Source organism: Pelecanus crispus, chromosome 7, assembly GCF_030463565.1.
Source record: "Pelecanus crispus isolate bPelCri1 chromosome 7, bPelCri1.pri, whole genome shotgun sequence".
NCBI classification, from domain to species: domain Eukaryota; kingdom Metazoa; phylum Chordata; class Aves; order Pelecaniformes; family Pelecanidae; genus Pelecanus; species Pelecanus crispus.
In genome coordinates, this window is record NC_134649.1 from 13,883,536 (window position 1) to 13,910,029 (window position 26,494).

The 26,494-nt window shown below is 36.1% G+C and overlaps 1 protein-coding gene across 7 annotated transcripts in view; it reads left to right on the forward strand.

Annotated features, from left to right (window-relative positions):
* DMXL2 (Dmx like 2) overlaps positions 1-26,494 on the forward strand; it is a 55,408-nt gene that overhangs the window by 23,198 nt on the left and 5,716 nt on the right. The window contains exons 14-40 of one of the 7 annotated variants that reach the window (XM_075714619.1): positions 786-875; positions 2,270-2,387; positions 3,919-4,038; positions 4,514-4,741; positions 5,515-7,194; positions 7,494-7,604; positions 8,369-8,538; positions 9,878-9,975; positions 10,138-10,303; positions 11,292-11,556; positions 12,317-12,697; positions 12,734-13,416; positions 14,524-14,715; positions 16,342-16,418; positions 17,104-17,234; positions 17,921-18,169; positions 19,759-19,940; positions 20,306-20,436; positions 21,391-21,476; positions 21,709-21,910; positions 22,980-23,097; positions 23,893-23,955; positions 24,351-24,437; positions 24,518-24,639; positions 25,391-25,529; positions 26,148-26,208; positions 26,295-26,422. In XM_075714619.1, the coding sequence (XP_075570734.1) occupies positions 786-875; positions 2,270-2,387; positions 3,919-4,038; positions 4,514-4,741; positions 5,515-7,194; positions 7,494-7,604; positions 8,369-8,538; positions 9,878-9,975; positions 10,138-10,303; positions 11,292-11,556; positions 12,317-12,697; positions 12,734-13,416; positions 14,524-14,715; positions 16,342-16,418; positions 17,104-17,234; positions 17,921-18,169; positions 19,759-19,940; positions 20,306-20,436; positions 21,391-21,476; positions 21,709-21,910; positions 22,980-23,097; positions 23,893-23,955; positions 24,351-24,437; positions 24,518-24,639; positions 25,391-25,529; positions 26,148-26,208; positions 26,295-26,422 (6,078 nt within the window). The remainder of the gene's footprint in view (positions 1-785; positions 876-2,269; positions 2,388-3,918; positions 4,039-4,513; positions 4,742-5,514; positions 7,195-7,493; positions 7,605-8,368; positions 8,539-9,877; positions 9,976-10,137; positions 10,304-11,291; positions 11,557-12,316; positions 12,698-12,733; positions 13,417-14,523; positions 14,716-16,341; positions 16,419-17,103; positions 17,235-17,920; positions 18,170-19,758; positions 19,941-20,305; positions 20,437-21,390; positions 21,477-21,708; positions 21,911-22,979; positions 23,098-23,892; positions 23,956-24,350; positions 24,438-24,517; positions 24,640-25,390; positions 25,530-26,147; positions 26,209-26,294; positions 26,423-26,494) is intronic. The other 6 variants (XM_075714620.1, XM_075714621.1, XM_075714622.1 and 3 more) reach the window with 6 other exon arrangements.

The window sequence follows — 26,494 nt, forward strand, 5'->3', positions numbered from 1 at the left end:
TCCTCTCAAAAGAGGGGAGTCGAGAGCAAGTGGGAAGGTGAAGACAGAAGAGCAAGACTTAGGTGTATCCGCCTAAGTTACATCTATATATGAGGAAGGGCAGAGATGATGGGATAGGAGGGAATTGGCAGGTTATTGCTAAGGGTAATACTAGCTGTTATTTTTTCTGTAGTAAAGCAATTGTTTTCATCCTTTTTTATGTTTCATTTCTGTGATTGTGGGCAAAGTAAAGCCTGACCTTGTACTGTTAATGTATAAAGAAGCACATAATTCCTTTTTTTCCCATTCTTCTGTTATTTTATAAGCTATCCTGCAAGACAGAGCCTGTTGGTATTCAAATCGGTCTGAGGAATCTGTTGTAGGAGCAATGATTGTGAACATTCCAGCCAAAATCAATAGAACCTTCAGTTTACATATAAAGCTGTATTGAATTTTTTTTTTTTACACATTGTCACAAAAACGGAAGCTTTAAACAAAAGTGAAGCAGTATATTTGAGTTTCTCATGGCACAGATACTGTTATGTTACAGAAGGATAAATCTTTAAATAAACAACATTTCGTTTCCATAAAAACTGGTGTGCTATCCCCATAAACAGCTGCAGACTCACAACAGTGCAAATGTCTTGATAAATGCATTATTCGTAAGTGCCAAAATGACAAAAGGAAGAAGTCTGTTATGGTTTATGCCAACAAGGAAAATTAAAGCAGCACTTTATTGTAGATGACTGCAATTTCCTTCTGTCTGAAGGAAAAATATACTAACTTTTCTCATTTTGCTGTTTCAGAAACTTATCGGGGAGGTGTTTAACATTGTGAGCCAACAATCTACTGCTCGACCAGGATGCATTATTGAACTCGATGCAATAACTAACAAAGTAAATAAATGGTTAACTCTTTAAGGGTATCGCATAAAGGTGTTTAATAGCTTTGTCTGTTAGTTAACCTAATCTGTTGAAAAGAGGTAAAAGAGATTACATTTCTCTGTGGTTATAACGACTGTCTTAAATTTTTGTGAATGTTGAGATACCTTGAACATTTTAGTCAAACAACTTTCTTCTAGCTGCTAAGAGCTCAAAGCCCTTTGTTAGAGTGTAACAATATTTTCTAAGCATAAATCTTGATGAAAACAAAACTCAGCTAAAGACTGGTTTACAAACCATCATATTTTAAAGGAAAAAAAATAACAATTCACCCCCAAACCCAAACAAACAAAAAGATGAACAACATTAAAAAAAACCCCGAACTGAAAAACTAGACCAAACTATTCCATAAATGTAGGAGTCGTAACCATGTATGACTTCTATTTTTTTGTCTGTCTTGTAAGACAAATTTTTATCTGTTAACTAATACAGCTATACATTTCAAACAATGAGGAGGTAGTATTATTACATCTTGTTCTTGCTCATAGTTACTTTGATCATACATGTTCCAGTGCTGTTTTCTGTTAGGAAGCAGCCTGTGAAAAGCGTGTTCTACCATTTCCTAATTAGATGTCTAGATGTTTTTGATAATATATAAAGAAGTATTTCTCTATTTGTCAGTAAATTTCCATGTCATGTAAGTATTAATTGCATAGGATCTTCCAGGTTAAGTTCAGATTTACCGAATATTTTTCTAGATTTTTTTTTTAGAGATGAGTACAGGGAATACTCTTTTTCCATGTTTCTCTGGAAAAAGAGGGTGTTTTGCAACACGAAAACTTTGCCTTTACTGTCTTTGGGGGACATATTTTCCTTGCCTGCAGGAAAGGATTTCACTGCCAGCAGCCGCCTTTGTAGAGAGGTAGAGGTACTGCAAAGAAATCTGTTACTGTCAGGAAGGACACCTGTTGAGATATCGGAGAGAAGAAAAACCTGCAATTCATTCCCTTTTTTAGATTTCCCAAGCAATTCACTGCAGAGGTGTCTTCCCACTGAAGAGGGATAAAAGTATAAGAGTTTTTGCCACTGCCATTTATTCAACACCTAAAGAAATAGAAACCAATCAGATACTAATTAATCTGTCAATAACTGCAGCAAAAATGTTATTAGAGAATTTGTCTAGCGTGGTAGATCTCAGTGAAATTATTTGAATGCACAAACGATAGGTTCTAGAATGCTGTTCTCAAACTAAACATTTTCCTCATATTTTCTGATGCATTAAAATAATTTTCAACATTATAAAAGAAAGTGATCATCATTGCTAACTAGACTGCATGGAAGAAATAATTGCATTAGTACAAAATGTTGCTATACTATTCTGGAAGCATAACTATTGCTTAATATTTCAGTGTGGCTCAAACACACAATTGCTTCATGTCTTTCAAGAAGACTTCATTTTGGGATACAAACCACATAAGGAAGATGTGGAAGGAAAGGAAACTGAGATATTTTTCCAGCCATCACAAGGTATAGTATAAAAATAACTAATATGAATGAAGAAGGTACCAAAAATGTTCTTAAAGAATAATGAAATCTAGCCAGCATATGCTAGTTTCCTTTTTAATGAGAATCTGTAGAATTCAGTAAAACGGCTGGTTTCATGGTGCTTATATGAATTGTTGTTTACATGGTAACGGTATTAAGCAAAGGCACTTTAATTTGCTTAGAGTGAAACATTTTAACTTATATGACAAAGTCCATTTTTCAAAATGCTGTATGTTATATATAAAAAGGTGTACAAAATAGAACAGAAGTGTATTTTCTGCATCGATATGTAGTTCCAGCTGATAAGATGAATATATCTGACTTCCAAGCTAATACAATAGAAGGTAACTGGGGAGTTGGTAGTAGACTTAAAACTTTAAAAGAAGAAGGAAGAAAGCAGGCAGGTGGAAAAGAGTCTTTAAAATCTAGCAAAATAGTTCAAACTGACAGGGAAGGCAAATACATGTCTAATCAATTAGATTTGCCACTAATACTCAGGTTGTCTGTAAGTCTGTCTGTCTATTTTCATAATTCTTCTGTAGCCATGAGCAAACAAAGTGTCAATTAAAAAATGAAATTTAACAAGAGCAAGTGCCAGATTCTCCTCCTGGGACAGGGTAATCCTGGTCATATGTACAAATTGGGGGATGAGAGGCTGGAGAGCAGCCCAGCAGAAAGAGGTCTAGGGGTTTGGGTTGATGGCAAGTTGAACATGAGTCAGCAGTGTGCCCTGGCAGCCAGAAGGGCTAACCATGTCCTGGGGTGCATCAAGCACAGCATGGCTAGCCGGTCGAGGGAGGTGATTGTCCCACTCTACACTGCACTGGTGCGGCCCCACCTCGAGTACTGTGTGCAATTTTGGGCACCTCAATATAAGAAGGACATCGAACTATTAGAGTGTGTTCAGAGGAGGGCTACCAAGATGATGAAAGGCCTCGATGGCAAGGCTTACGAGGAGCAGCTGAAGTCACTTGGTTTATTTAGCTTGGAGAAGAGAAGGCTGAGGGGTGAATTCATCACAGTCTGCAACTTCCTCAAGGGGGGCAGTGGAGAGGAAGGTGCTGATCTCCTCTCTGGTGACCAGTGATAGGACACGAGGAAATGGAATGAGGCTGCGGCAGGGGAAGTTCAGATTGGACATTAGGAAAGGGTTCTTCACTGAGAGGGTGGTCAGTCACTGGAACAGGCTCCTCAGGGAAGCATTCACCAAGCCTGTCAGAGTTCAAGGAGCATCTGGACAATGCTCTTAGTCGTATGATCTAGTTTTAGCTGGTCCTGCAAGGAGCAAGGAGTTGGACTCTTATGATCCATACGGGTCCCTTCCAACTTGAGATATTCTGTGATTCTGTGTTATTAATCATACTGTTTGAACTTTTTGTTTTATAATCAAGCAAATTATTTCAAAGAGGAAAACGGGTTTTAGTATCAATAATTTTTAGAGAGTCTTCTGTTATTGAAAATTGTTTATGTTGAATGTAAACTTTATGATAGTGATAATGTGTTTAAATTACAGGGTATCGTCCACCACCTTTCTCAGAAAAGTTCTACCTAGTAGTAATTGAAAAAGATAGTAATGGTTGCTCTGTTCTTCAGATGTGGCATCTTCATCTCAAATCTGTGCAAGCCTGTTTAGGTGAGTGACTGACTGTAATTTTCTTAGAGACAGACATTTATTTTAAATAATATGAAAGAAAACTTAAAGCTTGGTGGTTTATTTTAAAACAAATTGTGTCACCTCTGTCAAGCAGAGGCCTCAAAGTCAGTAATCTTTGGAATAATTTATCAACGCAATAGAAGCAGTAAGATTCCTTACAAACATTGGTTGTATTCTATACCAATCACAATATAAAAAATTGTCGATAGGGTGAGTAACATTCTTAATCACTGGATTCTTTATTTTAAACTATCAGTATTTCAGAATGTTATGGGTACCTTAAAACAAATAGTCATAGCATGCAATAAAATTAACATAGCCTGTACAAGTCATATAATTATTTTTTGCGTAACTTAAGCACTGCTAAGAAAAATAGATCTGATTGTAGGATATTCTGCTTTGTCCTTACTTGTAAACAATTTTTTAACACTGCTGGCAATTTTTTTTTATATAGCAAAACCAACTGAAGCTACTTCATCAGAGAATAAGCTTAGTGTACCTGAGCAAAAGACTGTGAATTCTTCTCCAGATATATCACCTGGCATAAGTCCCATTCCACGATCTTCATCAATTGCTAATCTTCAGACCGCTAGTAAACTCATTCTGAGCTCCAGACTTGTGTATAGCCAACCTCTGGATCTTCCTGTTGGTGTAGAAGTAATAAGAGCAACTCCATCAGCAGGTAAATTTAACATTTCTTCTATCCAGTTGGTCCACTAATTTACCTCCTAGTTTATAGGATTGTAGATAGATCTCCTCAGATAGATACATAGATCTTTTCAGCCTATCGCATTCTGATTTATTGATACAGGGAACACAGAACTAAAAAGGCTCTCTCAAATCATTGTGTCCTTGTCATGTTACCCTTTCATAAAATATAGAAAGTCCCCACAGGAAAGCTGTTCCTAAAACTTACTGCTCTAACAGCTGGAAACTTAACTTCTAGTCTTAATTTATTCATGAACAATTTATACCTGCTTGTTCATCTGCCAGCATTAATGTGTTGGGTATATACTAGTTTTTTTACCCGATGCATTTACCCCTTCTTCTGTTTGTCTGTCTTTCTGTGTCTCTCCTTTTTTTTTCCTTCCCTCTTACATTCATTTTGGTAGGCTACAGGAACCTAATCTTAACTGCCTTAATCTCATCTGATTAAGGCTTTGTATTCCCCTCATTATTCTAACAACTCTTCTCTGAATTACTTCAGTTCCAGCTTATATTCTTTGAATGGTGACCAGAACTGCAGATGATTAGTAATGTTCAAGCTGCAAGATGGTTACCAGCCTTAATACGTTTGCCCTTACCCAACTCCAAATTAGAAAAATAATACCAGGTTGTAAAGTTCTCTATCAGTAGTGTGTATCAGTATTAGTGTTGTGTCTGCCTTATTAATATAGGCATTCTACTTTATATATACTATATTACTAAAAGTAAATATGTTTGTTCTAACTTCAGGTCACCTGAGTTCTTCATCAATATACCCAGTCTGCCTTGCACCTTATTTAATAGTAACATCGTGTTCAGACAACAGAGTGCGGTTCTGGAGATGTACTGTGGAGACAGACCTAAACAGCAAAAATGAAGAGAGGGAAACATATCATTGGAGGAAATGGCCTTTAATGAATGATGAAGGGGAAGACAACAGCAGTACAGTGAGCATAGTAGGAAGGCCAGTTGCCGTTAGCTGTTCTTACACAGGACGTCTTGCAGTAGCATACAAACAACCCATACAGCATAACGGTTTTGTTTCCAAAGAATTTTCCATGCATGTTTGTATACTTGAATGTGAGTCTACAGGAGGATCAGAATGGGTTTTGGAACAGACAATTCATCTGGATGATTTAGTTAAGGTTGGAAGTGTACTTGATTCAAGGGTCAGTGTAGATAGTAATTTATTTGTTTACAGTAAATCGGATGCTTTTTTGAATAAAGACAAATACCTGGTGCCCAGTATCAAGCATTTGGTGCATTTGGACTGGGTATCAAAAGAAGATGGTTCACATATATTGACAGTTGGAGTTGGTGCTAACATCTTCATGTACGGAAGACTTTCGGGAATTGTAACAGATCAAACTAGCAGCAAAGAGGGAGTAGCTGTCATTACTTTACCACTAGGTGGTAGCATAAAACAAGGTATAAAGTCAAAGTGGGTGTTGCTTAGATCAATTGATTTGGTATCATCTGTAGATGGCACTCCTTCATTGCCTGTTTCTCTGTCCTGGGTGAGAGATGGTATACTGGTCGTGGGAATGGACTGTGAAATGCATGTTTATGCCCAGTGGAAACACGCTATCAAGTTTGGTGATGGAGAAAGTGATGTTTTTACTACTGAAGACTCAACAACACAAGATACACTCAGAACAAGCTTGATAGCGAAGAAGACCAGTGTAATTGATGGGGCAGGTATTGTGGATGATGTTTTTGGCACTCCAACTGTAATTCAGGATGGTGGCCTTTTTGAAGCTGCTCATGTTCTTTCACCTACTCTACCCCAGTATCATCCAACGCAGTTATTAGAACTTATGGATCTGGGTAAAGTTCGCCGAGCCAAAGCCATTCTATCGCATTTAGTTAAATGTATTGCAGGAGAAGTTGCAATAGTTAAAGACACAGAAGCTGGAGAAGGAACTGGTCCTAAACGCCATCTTTCTCGCACCATTAGTGTAAGTGGTAGTACTGCAAAGGATACCATCACAGCTGGAAAAGATGGTACTCGAGACTACACAGAGATAGACTCAATTCCCCCACTGCCACTGTATGCGCTGCTTGCTGCAGATCAAGATGCTACTTATGTTTCTGAAGAAACTTCTAAAATACCTCAGGGCTCTGAAGATCATGCTAAGAGAAAAACAGAGGATCAGTACTCGGATCTGTTCCAGATTCAGCCTGTTACAACTGAAGACTTTATTGATTTTGAGCCTGAAAAGAGGGAGAGTAAATCCAAAGTTATTAATCTTTCACAGTACGGTCCTACTTACTTTGGCCGAGAGCATGCTAGTGTCCTTTCAAGCCACCTGATGCACTCAAGTCTGCCAGGCCTCACTCGACTGGAGCAGATGTTTCTTGTAGCTTTGGCAGACACTGTGGCCACAACAAGCACTGAACTAGATGAGAACAGAGATAAGAATTACTCAGGTTAGTAACTGACATATTGAATTAACATTCTTGTTCTTCTCAGCAAAGGTAAACTTAGTCCTTAGGTATTTTGGGGTGACAAAGCTGAAAGCTATCATCAGTTATTCAGATTAGATACGTAAGAAAGAAAAACACTTAAATATAAATTCCTACTTATTTCATACGTAATAAATAGTTTGTAGTTCAGGTTCTCAGCAAGTTTAGAAACATACATTCCTCACACAGTGCATATGATAAGTTGTATATATGCCTCTTGTAGTCACCTACATGTTGAAAAGTCAGTATTTTATATTTCACAGGAAGAGATACCTTAGACGAATGTGGCTTACGATATTTGTTGGCTATGCGCTTGCACACCTGCCTTCTGACATCACTCCCACCTCTGTATCGAGTTCAGCTGCTTCATCAAGGTAATTCTTAGAGCGAAGTATTGCACTCATTTGATCCACTTGAGCTGACAGGATCTGGTTGTGTTTGATTTATAATATTATGATATTTCTATTATCTGCGTACTCATTTTAGATCATATCTATTCCATTAAGGTCCTTTTCTTGCAAAGGCTTAGTATAGGCTTCCCCTATGTGCACTGTGAATAGCAAAAAAAAAAAAAAAAGTGTAGCTCTAGAACAGAAGATTCTGCCCCATTCAGTTTGAGGCATGAATAAGTTCCCCAGCCAGATAACATACAGATTGTATATATATTTCACTGTTTCTGCTGGAGCAATGAAGATACTGCTTTACATGAGCATGGCTTTATCTTACCTTAAAGTTTATTTTATTATTTTCATCACAGCAGGTTTTTTTCCCTTGCTCAATCTGAGTAAATGCTGTTGTGAAATAGAGGAAAGAAAAGCAGTTACCACCTAACCAGCAGACAGAAAGGTTTCTGGCCCAGAATGGGTCTGCCTCTGCAATAACAAAATATTTTTCCTTCAGTCTTTCACCATGTAACTTTAGTACATTCTGGAAGAAGCACTGAGGAAAGGACATCCCTAGTGAGCAAAAAGATATTTCAGCTGTTCCTTTAGCAGCTCTACTTCCTCTTGAGGGAAAGTCTCTCTCAGACCTACCTAACGCCTGGGTTGGAGATACCACTTTGCATCTCCAACATATTCCATTTGCTTATTAACAACTCTTAATCTTCTGAATTTTATTATCTTATGTTATTGTTTAGGCCTATCTACTTGCCATTTTGCATGGGCTTTTCATTCTGAGGCTGAAGAGGAGTTGATCAATATGATTCCTGCTATCCAGAAGGGAGACCCACAGTGGTCTGAATTAAGAGCTATGGGTATTGGTTGGTGGGTCAGGAATATCAACACACTACGAAGATGCATCGAGAAGGTACTTTTTATTGCTTACAAATTATAGTTACATGCTGTTAGGTATGCCTTAAGAGATACACACGTTGACTTGTATATAGCAGATTCCTTTGTACTCTAGCCCAGCCAGGAGACTGTGCAACTAGCTTTTTCTATACCAACTGATGTTGGCAGTCCTGGCTTACAAATTTTGTTATTCAATAGTAAGATATAATACAAGTGATCTAGGGAAAAGCCATTTCTGAAGCACCTAATTTCTCCCCCCCACATGTTTTACGGTATGTTAAAGATCATATTAAGTACTCTATTTTAAGAAGAATCTTGTTTTCAGATATATGAGACAGTATATATCTGTAGATTAAACGGGGAATTATGCTTTGAGTTCAGTAGTGGGTTTTATTTAAGAAATAAATATAAAAATATTAGGTAATAAAAACTATATAAGGGGTCTTTTTTCAAATTTTGTATTTTTTATAATGGAGTACTATAGAGCATAAAAGATCTGAACTGCAAATAAATGCAATTTTACTCTTCTGAGGAGTCGCAAAATTACTGCTTTATAGAAATATGCACCTGTATTATGTAAAACCAAACCAACACCAAATCTCATTTGCATGCGGAGTTTTCTTATGGGAGGTCTAATAATGGATAAAATGCAATAAATTTTTGAGATAATATCTAAAACTGTGTTTCCTACAGCTACCAATGAGATTTAAATCCTTGCTTTAATAAGAGTTTCAGCTTTCTTGTAACTTGAAGTTTGATGGATTTGAATAATTATTAGCTTTTGCTTTGAATTACAACAAATAATGCAATCGCTGAAATGTCTGTGGAACAGAAGTACTTACTAGTTTACTAAATTTCCAAGTCATCTGTTGTAAAAACACATTCTAAAAAGTTACAGGATACTCAAAGAATCCAGGAGTAAAACTTAATTATCCTAGTACTCCAAATCAAATGTAACTACATCTCTGAGTGCCATACAAAAAACAGTGTTGATTAAAGAAATACTTGTATTAACTTAAGTAGATGTAAATAATGGATTGCACGAGGAATTTCACCCACTAGTATGAGTTACCGCAACACTTTTCTTTAAAAGATTTTTATTTGCACATTTGTAACGTCCCACTGTGGTTGAGAGGGGTTAATATCTGCAGTAGCGCTGGTTTTCTGACTCTTAAGAACATTTATAGCGTAGTGAGAGCTGTCACATATGAATAAAACATTCTGACAGAAATTACTGTTGCTTTATAGAAATAATACAGTCACCTAGACCATCATCCCTGACAGAGAACATATGTTATTTAGCTAAAAGCAGCCTTTATATTTTCAGTAATAATAGTAGGTTTTGTTTACTTCAGGTTGCAAAAGCCTCATTCCAGAGGAACAATGATGCCTTAGATGCTGCACTTTTTTACCTTGCTATGAAGAAAAAGGCAGTGGTGTGGGGTCTGTTTAGGTGAGTTCTGCTAACTGTAAGTTTGATTAAATCTTAATTGAACTAGGAATGCAAAGCAGAACTCATTCAAGGTTATAGTTTAGTTTAAAGTGATATTGTTCAAGTGATTGTATGCTAAGGTTATGTAATAAGTAGTTTTATACATTGCATTTCTTTATGCAGGTCCCAGCATGATGAAAAGATGACTGCCTTTTTCAGCCACAACTTCAGTGAAGATAGATGGCGCAAAGCTGCTTTAAAAAACGCTTTTGCTTTGTTGGGAAAACAACGCTTTGAACAATCAGCTGCATTTTTCTTGCTAGCAGGTTCACTGAAAGATGCTATAGAGGTATCCACTTTTGAGAAATTAAGTTTTAGTTTCTAATCTGACCTATGTAACTGCATCCTTACAAGCTGTTCTCTGCTGACGTTTTCACAAATTGCGGCAGCACAAATGGTATGGTATGTCCACACGTGACCCCCCTGTGCCCTGCAGACATACTATTTACTCCACAATACTGCGAAAACCAGCCTGGAAGCTGATCCAAAGGCCAGAATAATTGTTCAGGTACATCAGTCCTCAGTGTGGAAGCACTCTTGGGAATACCAGTCATGACCCTTCTGGCAAAACTTTCTGTTTGATCAGCACAGTTAAGTTGTAGCACTCCGTTCAGCTTCCAGCTATTCTGCATGACCTATTGTTACAACATTAAGTAAAAAAAGAAGTCAGAGTTCTCTTCTGAAGCAGCTCTAGGATCCCATTTTAGTGGAGCTGTAATGTTGCCTGCCACAAGGGAGGTGAGAGCTGTAAGCACGATCATAACCTAAGCAGTACCTCTCAGGAGAGAATGGGAATTAAAGAACCTTTAGTTATCCTGCCTATTTATATGCATTATGTTTGTCTTTACCTGAGAACGTAACGAATTTTCCTCCAAGATATAATTCTGCAGATGAAACAGTGTGAAGAATATCTTACAAGTGATGTATTAACATTAAAGTTGGAAGTTATGTTTATTCTACTAGTTAGAATAAACATAAACACCTCTATCTTTATTTCTGCCATGTTAATTTTTGGCATGTTTATATACTGCTACACATACCGTAATTCCTGAAATAGAAGAAAGTACACCTCTTTCCAAACACGGAAGAAAATATGTTACTTAGATATAGGTCACTTACCACATTTTTGACACAAAGATGAATATATAGTTTAAAGAACAGATGTGATGAGAAAAAAATTATCTGTTCTGTAAACATATATTGCTATTCACGTCATTGTTATTTTAAAGAACTACCTTTCCCTCATAAAGCAACCTTTTCCCCACTTCTTACTGTAGGTGTGCCTTGAGAAAATGGAAGACATCCAGTTGGCTATGGTTATTGCTCGTTTATATGAATCAGAGTTTGAAACCTCTGTCACATACACCTCCATTCTTTATGAAAAGATCTTGGGTTGCCATAAGGATGGAGCTGGGTTCAGCTGTACTAAATTGCATTCTGATCCATTTCTGAGAAGCATTGCATACTGGATAGTAAAAGATTACACTAGAGCACTGGACACGTTATTGGAACAAACACCTAAAGATGATGATGAAAACCCAGGTAAGGGAAAAACATTAGTCTGATGGGACAAACTTACTAACGCAAAGTAGAGAAGGAGAAATACTTTCTCTGTATGTATGCAGTCCCTTCCCCTGAGATGCCGTTATGCTGAAATCATGAATTGGCTTACGTACTGGCCTGCTCAATTTCTACTTCTTAACAAACAAACAAACAAAAAACACCCCACCAAAACACAACTTTTTCCAATTTCTTCCAACGACTTGTCTCCAACCCCCCAATACCAAACTTAGTTCTGCTGTCAGATAAGCTCAGGAAGGCCGCCTTTATTTGGTACGCCCCTACAATATCTCTCTACTACTGAATGCTGGCTAGTCTTTATTCCAGTGGACTTAAATTCTCATTCTTGCTTCTAGGAATTAGCAGCGTTCTAGCAGATTTCCTATCCTGTCTCTTCTGAGATTAATGTTAAGTGACAGGTGGCTACATAGGTTTCTGTGGGTTATTCTCTCCTTTGGTGAAATCTCTACCTGGCTGATCATCTCAGCTTTTTTTAGATTTAGCTGAATGGAATGTAACAGTGAGGCACATAAGAGAATTTAGTATCTTTCTACTCATCCAGCTCATACCTTTAATCTTTTTGTGGGGAAAAAGTAATTCTTTCATTTTGTTTTGGCAACTAGACCCAAAATTGTCTTTGTGTGTTTTGACAAATCTCTGTAATGCAGGAAATACTGCAAAACAGAAGTAATACCATTTTAAAGCCGTTTTCAATAGGTGTCATATCTGTTTAATTCCTTAGTTATCGTCAAGTCGTGCAACCCTGTGGTATTCAGTTTTTACAATTATCTTCGGACCCACCCTTTGCTCATCCGAAGATACTTCAGCTCACCAGAAGGGACTCTGGCCACCTTAGGTCTAAAAACTGAGAAAAGCTTTGTTGATAAAATTAATCTTATAGAAAGAAAATTATTCTTCACTACTGCAAATGCTCATTTTAAAGTGGGGTGCCCTGTACTAGCTCTTGAAGTCCTTTCCAAAATTCCAAAAGTAAGAAAAAAGTCTACTGTAGCTGCAGAGAAAGATTCATCTAGTCCTCCTGTAGAGGCTGGTGTTTCAGATTCCAAAGCCCTAAGGGATGGTGCTGGAAGTGGTGATACAGACTGGTCAAAACCAATTTCAGGTTCCTTTGCTTTGGAGAATACTGTTGAATCTTCAGCACAATTTGACTGGAGTCAGCCAGCAGTAAAATTTGATGATGAGCCCCTTACTCTTGATTGGGGTGAAGACAAAAATGGGTCAGATGAAGAGGACAAGGATGTTGGTATAATGATGAAAAACTCAAAATCTGATTCTAAGAATGGAGAAGATGATGAGAGAAACTCGGACACCAACATCCCACAAACACCACATGGGGAGATTTCCGATGTAGGAGACACTGAGGTTGATGTTATTGCTGAACAACTGAAGTTTAGAGCCTGTTTGAAGATCCTTATGACTGAACTGAGGACTTTGGCTACAGGTTATGAAGTAGATGGAGGGAAGCTCAGATTTCAGCTGTACAACTGGCTTGAAAAAGAAATTGCTGCTATGCATGAAATATGCAACCATGACGCAGGGGGCAAAGACTATTGTAAAACGTATACCAAAGTAAATGGGGATCTACTTGATCACGATGATATTATGGATAAGCCAGACATTGGTTCATATGAACGGCACCAGATAGAAAGACGTAGGTTACAAGCAAAACGAGAACATGCTGAAAGACGAAAATGGTGGCTGCAGAAGAACCAAGCTCTTCTAAGAGTTTTTCTAAGTTATTGTAGTCTTCATGGGGCACAAGGTGGTGGTTTAGCATCTGTAAGAATGGAGCTGAAGTTCTTGCTGCAAGAGTCACAGCAGGTAAAACAAATTCAACTCATTACTGTTCACAAGTGTGAACAATTCTGGACTGTCACTTTTGTCAAATGCTTCAGTTTGTGCTTAGATAGATGCTTCTTATGTTCCGCAAGCCTAATGGGCAAGATGATTTTAATGTTCTTGGAGAAGGAACTTGGTATTTAAGTGTGCTGCTTTTCCACATCCTGATTATTTGGTTCTTGAGCATCTGTTACATGGCATTGAGGATTAGGCTACCTCTAATTATGGAATATAAATGTTGCTGTTTATAATATAGCTGCAGCATTATATGTGTTCCAATGAAATTAATTTTGATCACAATATTCTGGGTACCTATATAATAAATTAAATTCACAGTTGCTGAAATATGACAAAATTTCATTCCCTACACCTCTGCAAATCATGCAAGGGAACTACAAGGAATGGGATCTTAGCTGAAAGGATCAACAGATAATACCAAGTCAGACAGCGTAGTGTTCCTTTTTACTATATTATGCCATTTTCTACATTTATTTCATACAAAAAGAGGTATTTCCAGCAAATGTTAATGACAAATCCGAGCTACAGCAGATAATCTGGTACTGGGCAAGTCATTTAACATGCTCCAGTCCTAGATTTCTCACATTTCAAATAGGAGCAGTAGGCAACTGTTTTGGTGGTACTAGGCTTAGCACATACTTTCAAGAATTAAAAAAAAAAATTCTGTTGACTTCCACTCGAGAAACTCAGATTAGTGCAAATTTGACTTTTGTTGTTAAACTCGGATCAGTGAGTATTACGTCAACATATGCTACTGCAAGTGCATTTTTAGTTAGTGTTTCTTAATAGACAATCCCAACACTTCCTAATGAACTACGTAAAAATACTCTTCCTGCACTAAATCAAAAAGTGTTCCCACAAACTTCGCTATCAGGTCTGATCCATGTTATTATAGTAAATAAGAACTTACTTTTGACATCAGTAACAGTAAGATCTTGTCTGTATTGAGTAGACAGCAGTGGAAGAGGATAAATAACCCTGGAAAAACATTTAAGATGTAAAATCATCTTTTTTTTTTTTTTTTACTTTCTCAAAGCAATAATTTTAAATATAATCTTTTCTTTTAAACAGGAAACTACTGTAAAACAACTTCAGTCTCCACTTCCATTACCCACAACACTACCGTTGCTTTCTGCAAGCATAGCATCCACAAAAACTGTGATAGCTAATCCTGTGCTGTATTTAAACAACCACATCCACGATATTCTTTACACTATTGTGCAGATGAAATCACCACCACATCCTAATATTGAAGATGTCAAGGTAATGAAAAGCTTTCAGGAAATGCTAAATGATTTTTTATAAAATGGGGAGTGAGCATGTGAAAAATAAAATGTGGTGTTTGAGTTAACTTTTCAAAACTTACCCTTTCACAATACTGACCTTCTCCCTTAAGTCTGGCGAACTGAAAATGCTAGTTAACCACTTGCTTTCTGACATCTTAATCCAGTTACTTCCCTTTCATCCAGATTCTGGCCATTCTCAGGAAGCTATTCCAAATGTGAATGTTCACTAAAACACTGAGTTATTGGCTCTTAAAACAATATGATTATGTAAGTTAACTAATTATTATCATTTTGGTCAAGTCCTGTAGGGAGATTAATGAAAGTAGACATGGGAGACTGTAAGTTACATTATAACCTTCTATTAATATAGATATTATAAACCTTACTCTAGCACAAATTTCTTCAAGTGTACTGGTTTTTAAGGAATTGTGGTGAATTACTTTATCTGACTCCATACTTGGGTGTGAATAAATTCTGTTCAGTTTCGGTAAATAGAAGGGGGTGGGGGAGCCAAAGAGCCCAAGACTATGACACAGTTAATTGGTAAGAAGCTAAATCATTGTTTTGTACATTTAGATCACTATTGATATTCATTAAATTAATTTGAAATTCTATTGACTAAATGAAAGTAGGGAAAAATTAGGAAACTAAATGGATTATCCCACTGCAAGGCAGTTAAGTGTCTAAAACTGTAACCCAAGCTCATTTTCTCTCTTAGAATCATAGAATCGTTTAGGTTGGAACAGACCTTTAAGATCATCCAGTCCAACCATTAACCTACACTACCAAGTCCACACTAAACCAGTCAAGGGTAGACTAGACTAAACCATGTCCCGAAGTGCCACATCTACCCGTTTTTTGAACACGTCCAGGGATGGTGACTCCACCACCTTTCTGGGCAGCGTGTTCCAATGCTTGACCACCCTTTCCTCTTGTATCAGGTGACTCCTTTTCCATCCTGCATTATGCTGCAGCAAACATCGTTCTTAGTCTAAAAACTCATACTTCACACACATTTTCTTTTAAAAGACAAGTCAGAAAGAAGAGCTGACACTTCCTAACTGCAAAACAACTATTTAGATAAGTCATAGCTTTAATCTAAGGTCTAGCATTTGATTAAATGGAAAGATGGTAGGAAGAGATGCAAATGAACACAGGGTAGGTTTAAAAAACTTTACATTTTTAACAGTTTGACAGTACCATGTTCTTCACACTGTGGATTTCATCAGACTTTCCAAGAAATCCTTGCATTTCTTCTGTTTAAGAACTGGAGTGTTTCTGTTTTCATTATCATAACAGGACATACTTAATCACTCTTTCAGTATACTCATTCATTGTGGAAATTCTATATTAGAATAGAGCTAATTATCGTAACATGGTACTAGAAGGTTTTCACTGCAATCAAATGGTCTTGAACAAGCAGTTGTGATTTTCGAAGCACTGTATTGTAAACTTAAAAGTAACATTCAGTTACTATTTTCTGCACTTGGTTTAAAACTAGGACATACATGCATAACATTTCCAATGCTGTTTTGAAAGAATTGTAGTTTACTCACCTTTTATATATAAATTATGTATAGCTTATTGGCTGTTTTTATTTTAGGTGTACACACTTCACTCTTTAGCAGCTTCACTTTCCGCATCCATTTATCAAGCACTGTGTGACAGCCACAGCTACAGGTAAAAACGGAAGTTTTCTTACAGTCCTGCATTTGGAGTATACTTTGTGTATCCAAAATGGAAATTCTTCATGCATGTGTCTAAAAAAGGGGATTAAATATCTGTGCATGGATATAGATACTTATACAGTTTACACATTGCTTGCTTTGATATGCTAGATCAGTTTTACACAGATACAATAACACCAATCATTCAGATTTTTTTCCAATAAATAATAAGAAAATCTGGTGTCACTCTCACTAGGAATGCTTCTGAAAAATATTTGAATGCTGTTTTCCACAGCACGTTCATTGCTGAGTAGGGATGCAGGGGAAGGATTTGATCCTACCTGAAGTCAGGTTTTAGGCAGTTTATATTTCAAACTGGAACTGGAAGAGAATGCTGCAAAAACATAAAAAAAATTCTTCAGAACAAATATATTATGAAAAAGGCTTTTTCAAAAATTATAATATCTGGAGCTATGCACATAACATATTAAAATTGATAATGCCACATGGAAACATTTCAAGTTTTAATAAAAAATGTATTTTGTATACTGTGAAATTATAAAATTCTTGACTTAATCCTATAGAATTTTAAACATTGCATTTTCTGATTAAAATGAGAAGCATGTATATGTACTACACTTTATTACAAAAGTGTTCTAAAATCATTTCTCATCAGAAAAAAATTAATTTGTATTTAGCAGTCAAACAGAAGCAAATCAGTTTACAGGGATGGTTTATCAAGGACTGCTTTTGAGTGATAGACGCAGACTGAGGACAGAAAGTATTGAAGAGCACGCAACTCCAAACTCATCTCCTGCTCAGTGGCCAGGTAAGACAAAAATAAGGTTACTTTTAGCACCACTAGAACAGCTCCATATTTCAAAATTATCTCACTGTCCTGTAATACAATGGATGAAATGATGGATGATCAATGATGGATAAGTGTTTCTGATTTAGTTCTCAAATTAATAACAGCCTTTAACTTTTTCACGTATCAAAACAAATAAAAATAAACTTTTTATTTGGCAAACATCTTGCTTGAAGAAGAGACCACAATCTTTATCATAAACTCAATAAGCTGATAATTTGTCACCCTAAAATGTTTTCTTCCAGTCTGCTTCTCCCCCTAGCAAAGCTATTTCTGTTAGCTGTTTCTACAGTACTGTCTTACACCTATGCTTTACTTGGTATAGCTATCAAAACAACTACTCCCAACATATGAGCATAAATTTAGTATTTTGAGGTCAGCTGTGGAAACAGTGCAGGAATTTCACAGGCAAGCTGAACTGCCCGTAGTATTTGCAGAGAGGTGCAACACGGAAGTCCCAGACCCAAGAAGGCTTTTTTTAATTTTGATCTTTATGATTTTAGCAAAAATATTAATAGTGTGTTTCATCTGAATAAAAGTATCATGTGGCTATTAGTATATGTTTAACATAAAATGTAGAGATGAAACATTTCCTTTTTTCCATTTGTATTCCCACTTATTTAATGTAGAACTCTTCCTCTTTGCAGGTGTGAGTTCACTTATAAATCTCTTAAGTTCAGCTCAAGATGAAGATCAACCAAAGTTAAACATACTACTTTGTGAAGCTGTTGTAGCTGTCTACCTGAGTCTCCTTATACACGCCCTTGCAACCAATTCATGTAATGAATTATTTCGACTAGCAGCCCATCCTTTGAACAGTCGAATGTGGGCTGCTGTTTTTGGCGGAGGAGTGAAACTTCTTGTAAAACCTCGAAGGCAGTCAGAAAATATTCCAGGTACTTTGTTCTCTAAAGGTCATACTAATGATTTGCATTTTATACCTTTTAGTAACCTAGTAGGAGAGATTTCCTTCCTTTTAAAGATGAAAATCAAGCAAGCAGAATTTAAGCATCTACTGGCAAGAAAACTGTTATATTGATTAAAAAGCAGAAAAAGTATTAGTCTTACAGTTGTCCTTTGTAATGGCACCCAGCACATTCTGAATTATACAATTTTACAATTATTATATTGCTAATATTACTATTAGATGCTTACTTATAATACTTTTCAGGTCTTTCAGTCATTATTTTTTAGTGAAAAAACAGATGGTATAAATCAGTGTTAATACCTACAGTTTCCTGTATGTAAGAGATGAGTGTTATTGTTTAACAACTGCAGTAACTTGGAAACAGTATTTCTGAAACCAATTTCTATTGCAAGATATGATTTCACCTTGCACAAGACCACGGAGAAGAAATACCAACTTCATCTGTCAGAAAAATAGTTCATGCATATGTAAGCTCTAACTAAAACCAGGAATTTTGCAAAGACAGATGAGCATGTCTTAATTTACTGCATAAGAAAAGGCAAAAATGGAGATTGAATTCAGGCTCTGGAGACAAAGGCAAATAAAACCATTTTTCATAGACTTCACACTGCAACAATACTGAAAATCATGTCACAGACTTTCAAAACAACAATAGGCTTGAAACTTATGCAAAAATTAGATGTTCCATACCTGAAATATAAAACAAAACAGTAATAAGGCAATGCACCATTATAAGTATGCACAACAGATATTTGTCATTCGTGGAATAATTTAAACTCATTTAGGGCAGCTATTTTCACAAGATGTTAATATGAATAGCTTATATAAGGTCCCGTCTTCAATTTGAGATGTGTTCTGTTTTCCTTTAACCTACAAGCTGCTACAGCTTCTGATGTTTCAGAGAATGGTAATGAAGGTTTGTAAAAACTTGCAATGTAGAGGAATGTTAGTAGTGGCTTTATTTTTTTTTTAAAAAAAAGTTTTAAAACATCTAGCTCCTTTGTAATAAAGTAAGTGTGATCTTCAATGTTACGTGGCCAATAACACTTTGAAAAACAAAATCCACATTAATATTTTGATAACTATTAAGACATTTTAAATCACAACACTTTAAAATAGACTTCAGTTGTCAAAAAGTCTGTCTCTATGCAAATTTTCTTTGCTGTCTTAAGAGTTCTTTGGTTTACATTTTAAATAACTACTGCTACTTGTGCAGTTTATGGATTAGTGACATTTTATGTATTACTTTCATTTCTCAACAAAATTTCTTAATTTCTTTAAGAATTTTTTCAGTTAAAAGCTTTTTACTTAAAAGGTACATCTCCTGAGAACTTAATCCAGATAATAAAATGTATTTCTCATGATATATCCAATGTATAAATGCCACGGTTATTGAACTTTTTGTATGATTACACTTACTTTATTTAGGCTGGCTTTGATTTCTGAATCAGTAGAAATTAGTACCAATAACAGTGGTTTTAGTTGCTTCAATTATAAAATACAGCCATGTCTAAAGATGCAATATTAATATCAGCTTTTCAAATTACCTGAACTTAGCACCACCTCTTCCATCAGAAGAAATGGATAAACATCGCCGTCGATTTAATATGAGAATGCTAGTGCCAGGAAGACCAGTAAAAGATAGCACTGTACCACCACCTGTACCTGCAGAAAGACCCTCTTACAAAGAAAAGTTTATCCCTCCAGAACTCAGCATGTGGGACTATTTTATGGCAAAGGTAATTTAAAATGGAAAATATAGGTTACAGTTTATAAAAGCATGTTCCTTCTCTGTTAAGTTTTAAAGGACAAAAATAGTGTGAAAATTTTGAGTGGTCTTCATAGTAAACTGCAGAATATTATCCTCATAATAAAAGATGAAGGGCCTACAAGTCTATTACTTAACTTTCAAAACATGTCTGTTGCCAATAACAAAGATTAACACTTTTGCCCTTGCTACTTTTAGGGAAACTTATATATAGGTTAAGTTGTTGTCACTTAAACTCTATGACAGTGATAATATTCAACTCTTATTTTAGTTAAGACATCAGAAAATTGCTTTTATAGCAGACTTTTTTTTTTTTTCCCCCCCCTTGCATTGTAGCCATTTCTTCCTTTATCAGACAGCGGTGTTATATATGATTCTGATGAAAGCATTCACAGTGATGAGGAAGAGGATGATGCTTTCCTCTCTGATGTACAGATCCAGGAACACAAAGATGCCAATTCTTACAGGTTAGCAGAAATTGCCACTATTTTAGAACAATTACGTTGTGTGCTTACCTTTGCTTCCAAATTAAAGAAAATACAGGTTCTCTGCACTGTCCAGTTTAAGTCAAATAACTTTAGTACTGTGTGGATAGACTTATCTGTGGCAATGGGATTACAAGACAAATGCTCATCACAGTAATAGTTCCCTATCGACTTGCCTTAAAAAAACAGGAAGTCAAAGCTGTGTGGTTTGCATTTTTTGGGGAGGGGGAAAAAACAAATAAAAAAAAACCCCATCTTCATTTTTAAGGCACAAAGAACATAAGCTACCACAATGCCAGCTCTAGAATGATGTTTTAGACTAGTGATTCAAGCATGTTCTTTAGTTTTTGAGGGGCAGATTAAATAGAACACTTAGAAAATGCTGCAAGATAAAATGAAATGAAGTGGATGATCTCAGCATTATAATGATGGAGAAAAATGATGGCTCTTTTATGTGTTTCTTCAAGTCTCTCATTAGTTCTTACAGCTATACAGTATAGGATTTGTATCTTTAATATCTGTGAGACTCTTTCAGTGTGAAAGCTTCTGCCATGAATGCCAGACTCAAGTAATGTCTTGTCTGTATTTGTCGTGATTTCACAGAGAATTTCAGGAGGTGTTTCAGGGGGCTTGTAGTTAATTCTTAGTCTTGCAGAGGCTCACACATGCACACTCTTTTACCTGGGGGAAGAGTACAATAATCTGGGATTTGTAAAAGAGAGAAGGGGGTACTATCTGTTGCAGTGCTGGGCCCTCAGAGGCACCCTTATGTTGCATAGTTGATATATAAGTAGCTTTCTCTGTGTGTCTGGTAAACCTCAGTGAACCATCTACACTGTTTTTCTAATCTGTGCATTTGGTAGAAGGAGAAAAATATTCTGCAGATAACTGTGTTAATGTTGTTTTAACACAAACACTAAATCTGTTCTTATACAGCTGGGCACTTCTGCATCTGACAATGGTAAAATTAGTTCTGCACAATGTTAAGAACTTCTTTCCCATTGCTGGTCTGGAATTCACTGGTACGTTAAATTCTGCTTTACATTTTAGTTTCTGTATAAGTGGCTTTCCGTCAGACTGCTTTTTAATTTTTAAATTTAAATAGTTTAATACATTATATTTTACAATAGCCAACAAGTACATTTCCTTTCAAGATTTTTTTTTTTGTTGTATTATTCTGGTTTTTTATACACACTGTGACTTAAATGATTTTTTTTTCCTCTAATCTAAGCCTTTATTAATATTTCTGTTTAGATCTGCCTGTAACATCACCATTGGGCATTGCTGTAATAAAAAATTTGGAACAGTGGGAACAGATTCTTCAAGATAGAATGGACCAGTTTGAAGGCCCACCACCAAACTACATCAATACTTATCCTAGTGATCTTGGTGTAGGTGCAGGACCAGCTATTCTCTGCAATAAAGCAATGATTGAACCTGAAAACACACCGTTCAAGTAAGCATTTTTTTCCTAGCAAAACATTTTTTTGATCATGGAATTACTGGAGTATTTCCACCTAAACAGCCAAATGAAGGTTGGCTAGATCTTAGTTCTAGCCAATGCTTTACAGAAACCACTTTCCCATGTCCCTTCGTTCCTTCTTATGCAGCTGTCTCTTGCAGCAGCCTTTACTTATTCTGCTGCACCTTTCACAACTGCAGCAAGAAAGGAAAATAAGTAGGAAAGAGTGGAGCTTGGAGGACTGCAAATCAAGGGCAATGGCGGCTGCTGCTGAGAAGACCCTATTCAACCTCTTTTACTATTCCTCCAGTAGCAGCTGTCTCCCGCCTTACCTCAGCAACAGAAGAGTTATATAATACCTGCAGATGTCAGGATGAGGAGGGAAAGAAAGTTGTAGTATGGTCCTTGTAAAGCCAATCTTCCTGCGTTTAGACCAATGTCATGCTTGCAGGTATCTCTAAATGCAGATAGCAAACTATGTTTTCAACTCAAAAATACCTTGCTTTTCTCAATATACCAACATACAACTTTAGGTTTGTTCATTGTATGTGACTTTGGATTTGCATGGTTGATACTGCTCTGGGATTTTATTAAAATATTCTTACAAACATGCACTGCTGCTTTAGAAATATTTGTCCTCAAATGTGAGGCAATGAATTTTATTTGGCTCATATATGAGCTAAACAGTTGTCAATTCTTTTGAATTCTGAAAGAAATACATAAGGAAATTCTGTAGGGCCAGCATAATTCCAATATAAAAGCAGTTTTAGTAGACTGCAACTATAGACATAAATGGAAGTCAGCAGATTAAACTGTAGTACTTGGAAGTTAGTAACATAATGTTGATTTAAAAAAAAAAAAGCAAGAAAAAAGTATCTCTTGATATTTGCACCTTGAACAAATTAGGGCTTAAATTTTGGCTGGTTTTTTTTTTTTCGTTCAAATTGGATTTTCATCTAAAGTCATTCAGAGTCTTTCTTTAGATTTATTTTTTTGTCCACCTTTAATTACATTGAAGCTTTTTCTCCCCACCACCACCGCCGCCGCCTTCTGTTTTGTTCAGATCAAAGGATTATTCAGCTCTTCCAGCAAAAAGGCTCTGGCATTTTCTTGTGAAGCAAGAACTTCTTCAAGAGACTTTCATAAGATATATATTCACAAAGAAAAGAAAGCAAAGTGAGGTAAACAAAGGATGTAACTTTTTTTTAAAAGAAAACTCAATTATAACTGTTCCTCAGTCTCCTCAGTATTTCTTTTAATTTTTCTTTCCATTTTCTCGTTGGCATTTCAATTTCCTTTCTTTCATTTAACAGTGTTTTTTAAAATCAACATGACTGTCATGTTGTTTACTGAAATATCAACTGAGCCGAATATTTTTAGACAAGACATATCTCATCTTACCTTTATATATTTGAATACTGTCCTAATACAGAAACAGAACATTTGCGATAACGGTAATAAGTAAATACATTTGAGTATTCATATAATACTTTTTGTGTGTCATATTGAAAAAGAAATTTAAATGAGCTATTACTTTATGTATATATGCATGAGTGATATATACATATAAAAGTAATACTATATAGTAATATATAATATGGGGCTTTACGAATTGTACCAGTTACAACTGTAATGAGTTCTAACTGAAAATTTAAACCAACACATAAGTACCATGGGAAATAAGTATACTATTTAATAACTTTAAGAATTCCTGTAAGTATGGAGTTTGTGTGTGTATTACTCCTCCATTTATTTACAATATCATACATTTTGTGTTCATCTAGGAGGCATTACATTTTAAGTGAGTTTGTTTAGATTCCTGTCTTAGTTTCTGTGCCTTTTATAAGAAGTTAAAAATACATTTGTCATCATTTACTGACAGAGTGGCCTTTAAAATCTAGTTTGGAATGTTTCATTCTTTTTTTATATTTGTTTGTGCATGTGTTTTGTGTTTGTGACTGTGTGATGTTATGTAGTCTGTAGAAGATCGTGTGGAGCAGGTCAAACAAAACTGCGTAGCAGAAGATCACAAAAACAAGGTAGTATCCCTTCTCCCAAACCTCTAGCACATTCTTAAAAGTTCTGTGGAACTGGCTTTTCTTTCTCTAATGTGACTAACAGAAGCTATATGTTCTGTGTAGTCTGTGTGGCAGGCTTTTAATCAGTGAATTAACTTTGGATGTCCTGATAATTGGGATGCGTGAACACCTTGGAAATAGTGTTGCACACACAACTTTGTGTTTCTTACAGTCAAATATAACTTTTGGCTTCTAGAACACCAAAGAGTACGAGAAGTCTAAAGTTTAGCTTCCTAAACAATGCTGAGGCCACTGAACTTTTCTTGCATGAATTTTGTATAGATTTTTGCAGTCTGAATGTACCACTACAAAATGGATTTTCATGCTATTTGAAATTTCTTGTGAATGTTTTTTAGGTTGAAGCAGATCTCGGCTACCCTGGAGGAAAAGCAAAAATCATTCACAAAGAGTCAGATATGATAATGGCATTTGCAGTTAATAAGGTAAGCCTCAAATACTACAGTAAGTGTAATAAAAAGATCTTAATTATAGTTAGTATATATTTTCTATTTGTGCTGCACAGGCAAACAGCAATGAGATTGTTTTGGCGTCTACACATGATGTTCAAGAACTTGATATTTCGGCTCTACTGGCTGCTCAGTCATTTATATGGATTGGGGAAGAATATGACAGAGAGTCTAAAAGGTAGGATTGTTTCTTTGTGGTTATGTTAAAGAGTATTGGTTTACTGTGAGGCTACATATATAATACTGGTGTAAGCGCAAGTGGATCATACAAAAAAAAAGTTAACTACTCTTCTTCAGTAGGTTTCAGATTGCTGAAAGGAGTGAGGGAAGGCAAAAGAATAAATTACTGTCTTTGTTTTACACATGGAGAAACTAAGGTTTTGAGGGGTTTGAGTATTTTGGGCATGTCTCCACTGCACAGTGAAGTAAAATCCTACAGTCCATAAGCTATTAAAGGAAGTGCTACCTTAGAAACACTGCAGTTGCATCATTGCAGTGTTGAGGCCAGTTGTGCTAGCTGATACTAGTTGTATGACGCAACAGCCTGAATTACTGTTTCTTCCATTATTGTGCTGAGAACTGAATGTATCAGCTGCAGCAAGCACTTACATGTACCACACTCCATTGGACAGAATAGACATACATATAGACATGCAGGTCAGGAATATTCCAACAATATTCTTCTCAAGAGAGTTTACACTCTCAAGATCTATCTACCACACTTAGGATCATCTGTTGAGGTTAAACACTGATAGCTTTGGAGCACGTGGAAAGTGTTTGTACAATGTAAGTGCAGGAATTATCCATTTATAGTCTCATTATAATCACTTTCTCTACCCACTGCCATTAGGCTCTTTACAAGGAGGTAGGCAAACAGCATTGGTAGCAAAGACATTTGTTTAAAGCAGGACACTGCTGTTCTTTTACAGTTCTGATGATATTGATTTTCGTGGTTCTACCACAACACTAACTCAGTCAACTACACCGTCTTTTGGAGTGAATCAGATACAACCATCTTCGTCTATGCCATGGTTAGGCAGTGGTCAAACTAGCACTGGAGCTGGTGTGGTAAGTACTTTTGTTGTGTGCAGCTCAGGACAGTGTTACTTTTCTTGGTGTATTATTTGGTAGAGAGACCTAGTGTGCATTAGTCATCATACTGTTAATTCAGTGTTGAAGTAAAAGGCCTACAATGACCAAGACTGGGCCAAAAAAGAAGGCCAAACTAAGCATTTTCTTTTACATTGTGGCACAGAATTATTGTGGCATAGAAAATAATGGGATAATCAGGTTTTTCTCTTTCTTATGGGACCTTTGAGGTAGGACCTGGAGTTTCTGGGGACAAAACAAAACGAACAAAAAAAGCCAACCAAAACCAGAACAATCCCAAACTTTAAATTCTTGCATTGGGACTAATATCAAAAGCATACACATCAGCAAGTGCTTAAGTTCTTTGTATAATAGAAGATAATATTAATACTATTTGAACTTCCATGTCTAAAAAAGCTGTCATAAACAGGCTTTAATTACTATAGTGCAACTAAACAAAATTAGATGCAAATAATGTTAGCTTAACAGGCTTTTTCTAACTGGGTGACACTCACCATGTAGTACTATAAACAAAACTGAAGAGTGTGTTTGTGTCTTTTTCAAAATTATTTTAATTTTTATTTGTTTTATATGAAGCTTATTAAAAGAAATCTGAATAACGTCAAGAGAATGGCTTCACATCCAGTCCATCAGTATTGTAAGTGAATCACACTAACTAGTACAGAGTAGATAATTTTCTATAAAATACTGTTGTATTAATGAACATCTATCTTTTAATCTTAGATCTTACAGGAGCACAAGATGGTAGTGTTCGAATGTTTGAGTGGACAAGGCCACAGCAATTGGTATGCTTCCGGCAGGCTGGGAATGCCAGGGTTACAAGAATGTATTTCAATTCCCAGGGCAATAAGGTAAGTACAGCATTTAGGAGTTTTCCATTTGGGTTTGGTTTTTTTTTTTTTTTTTTAATTATTATTCGTAAG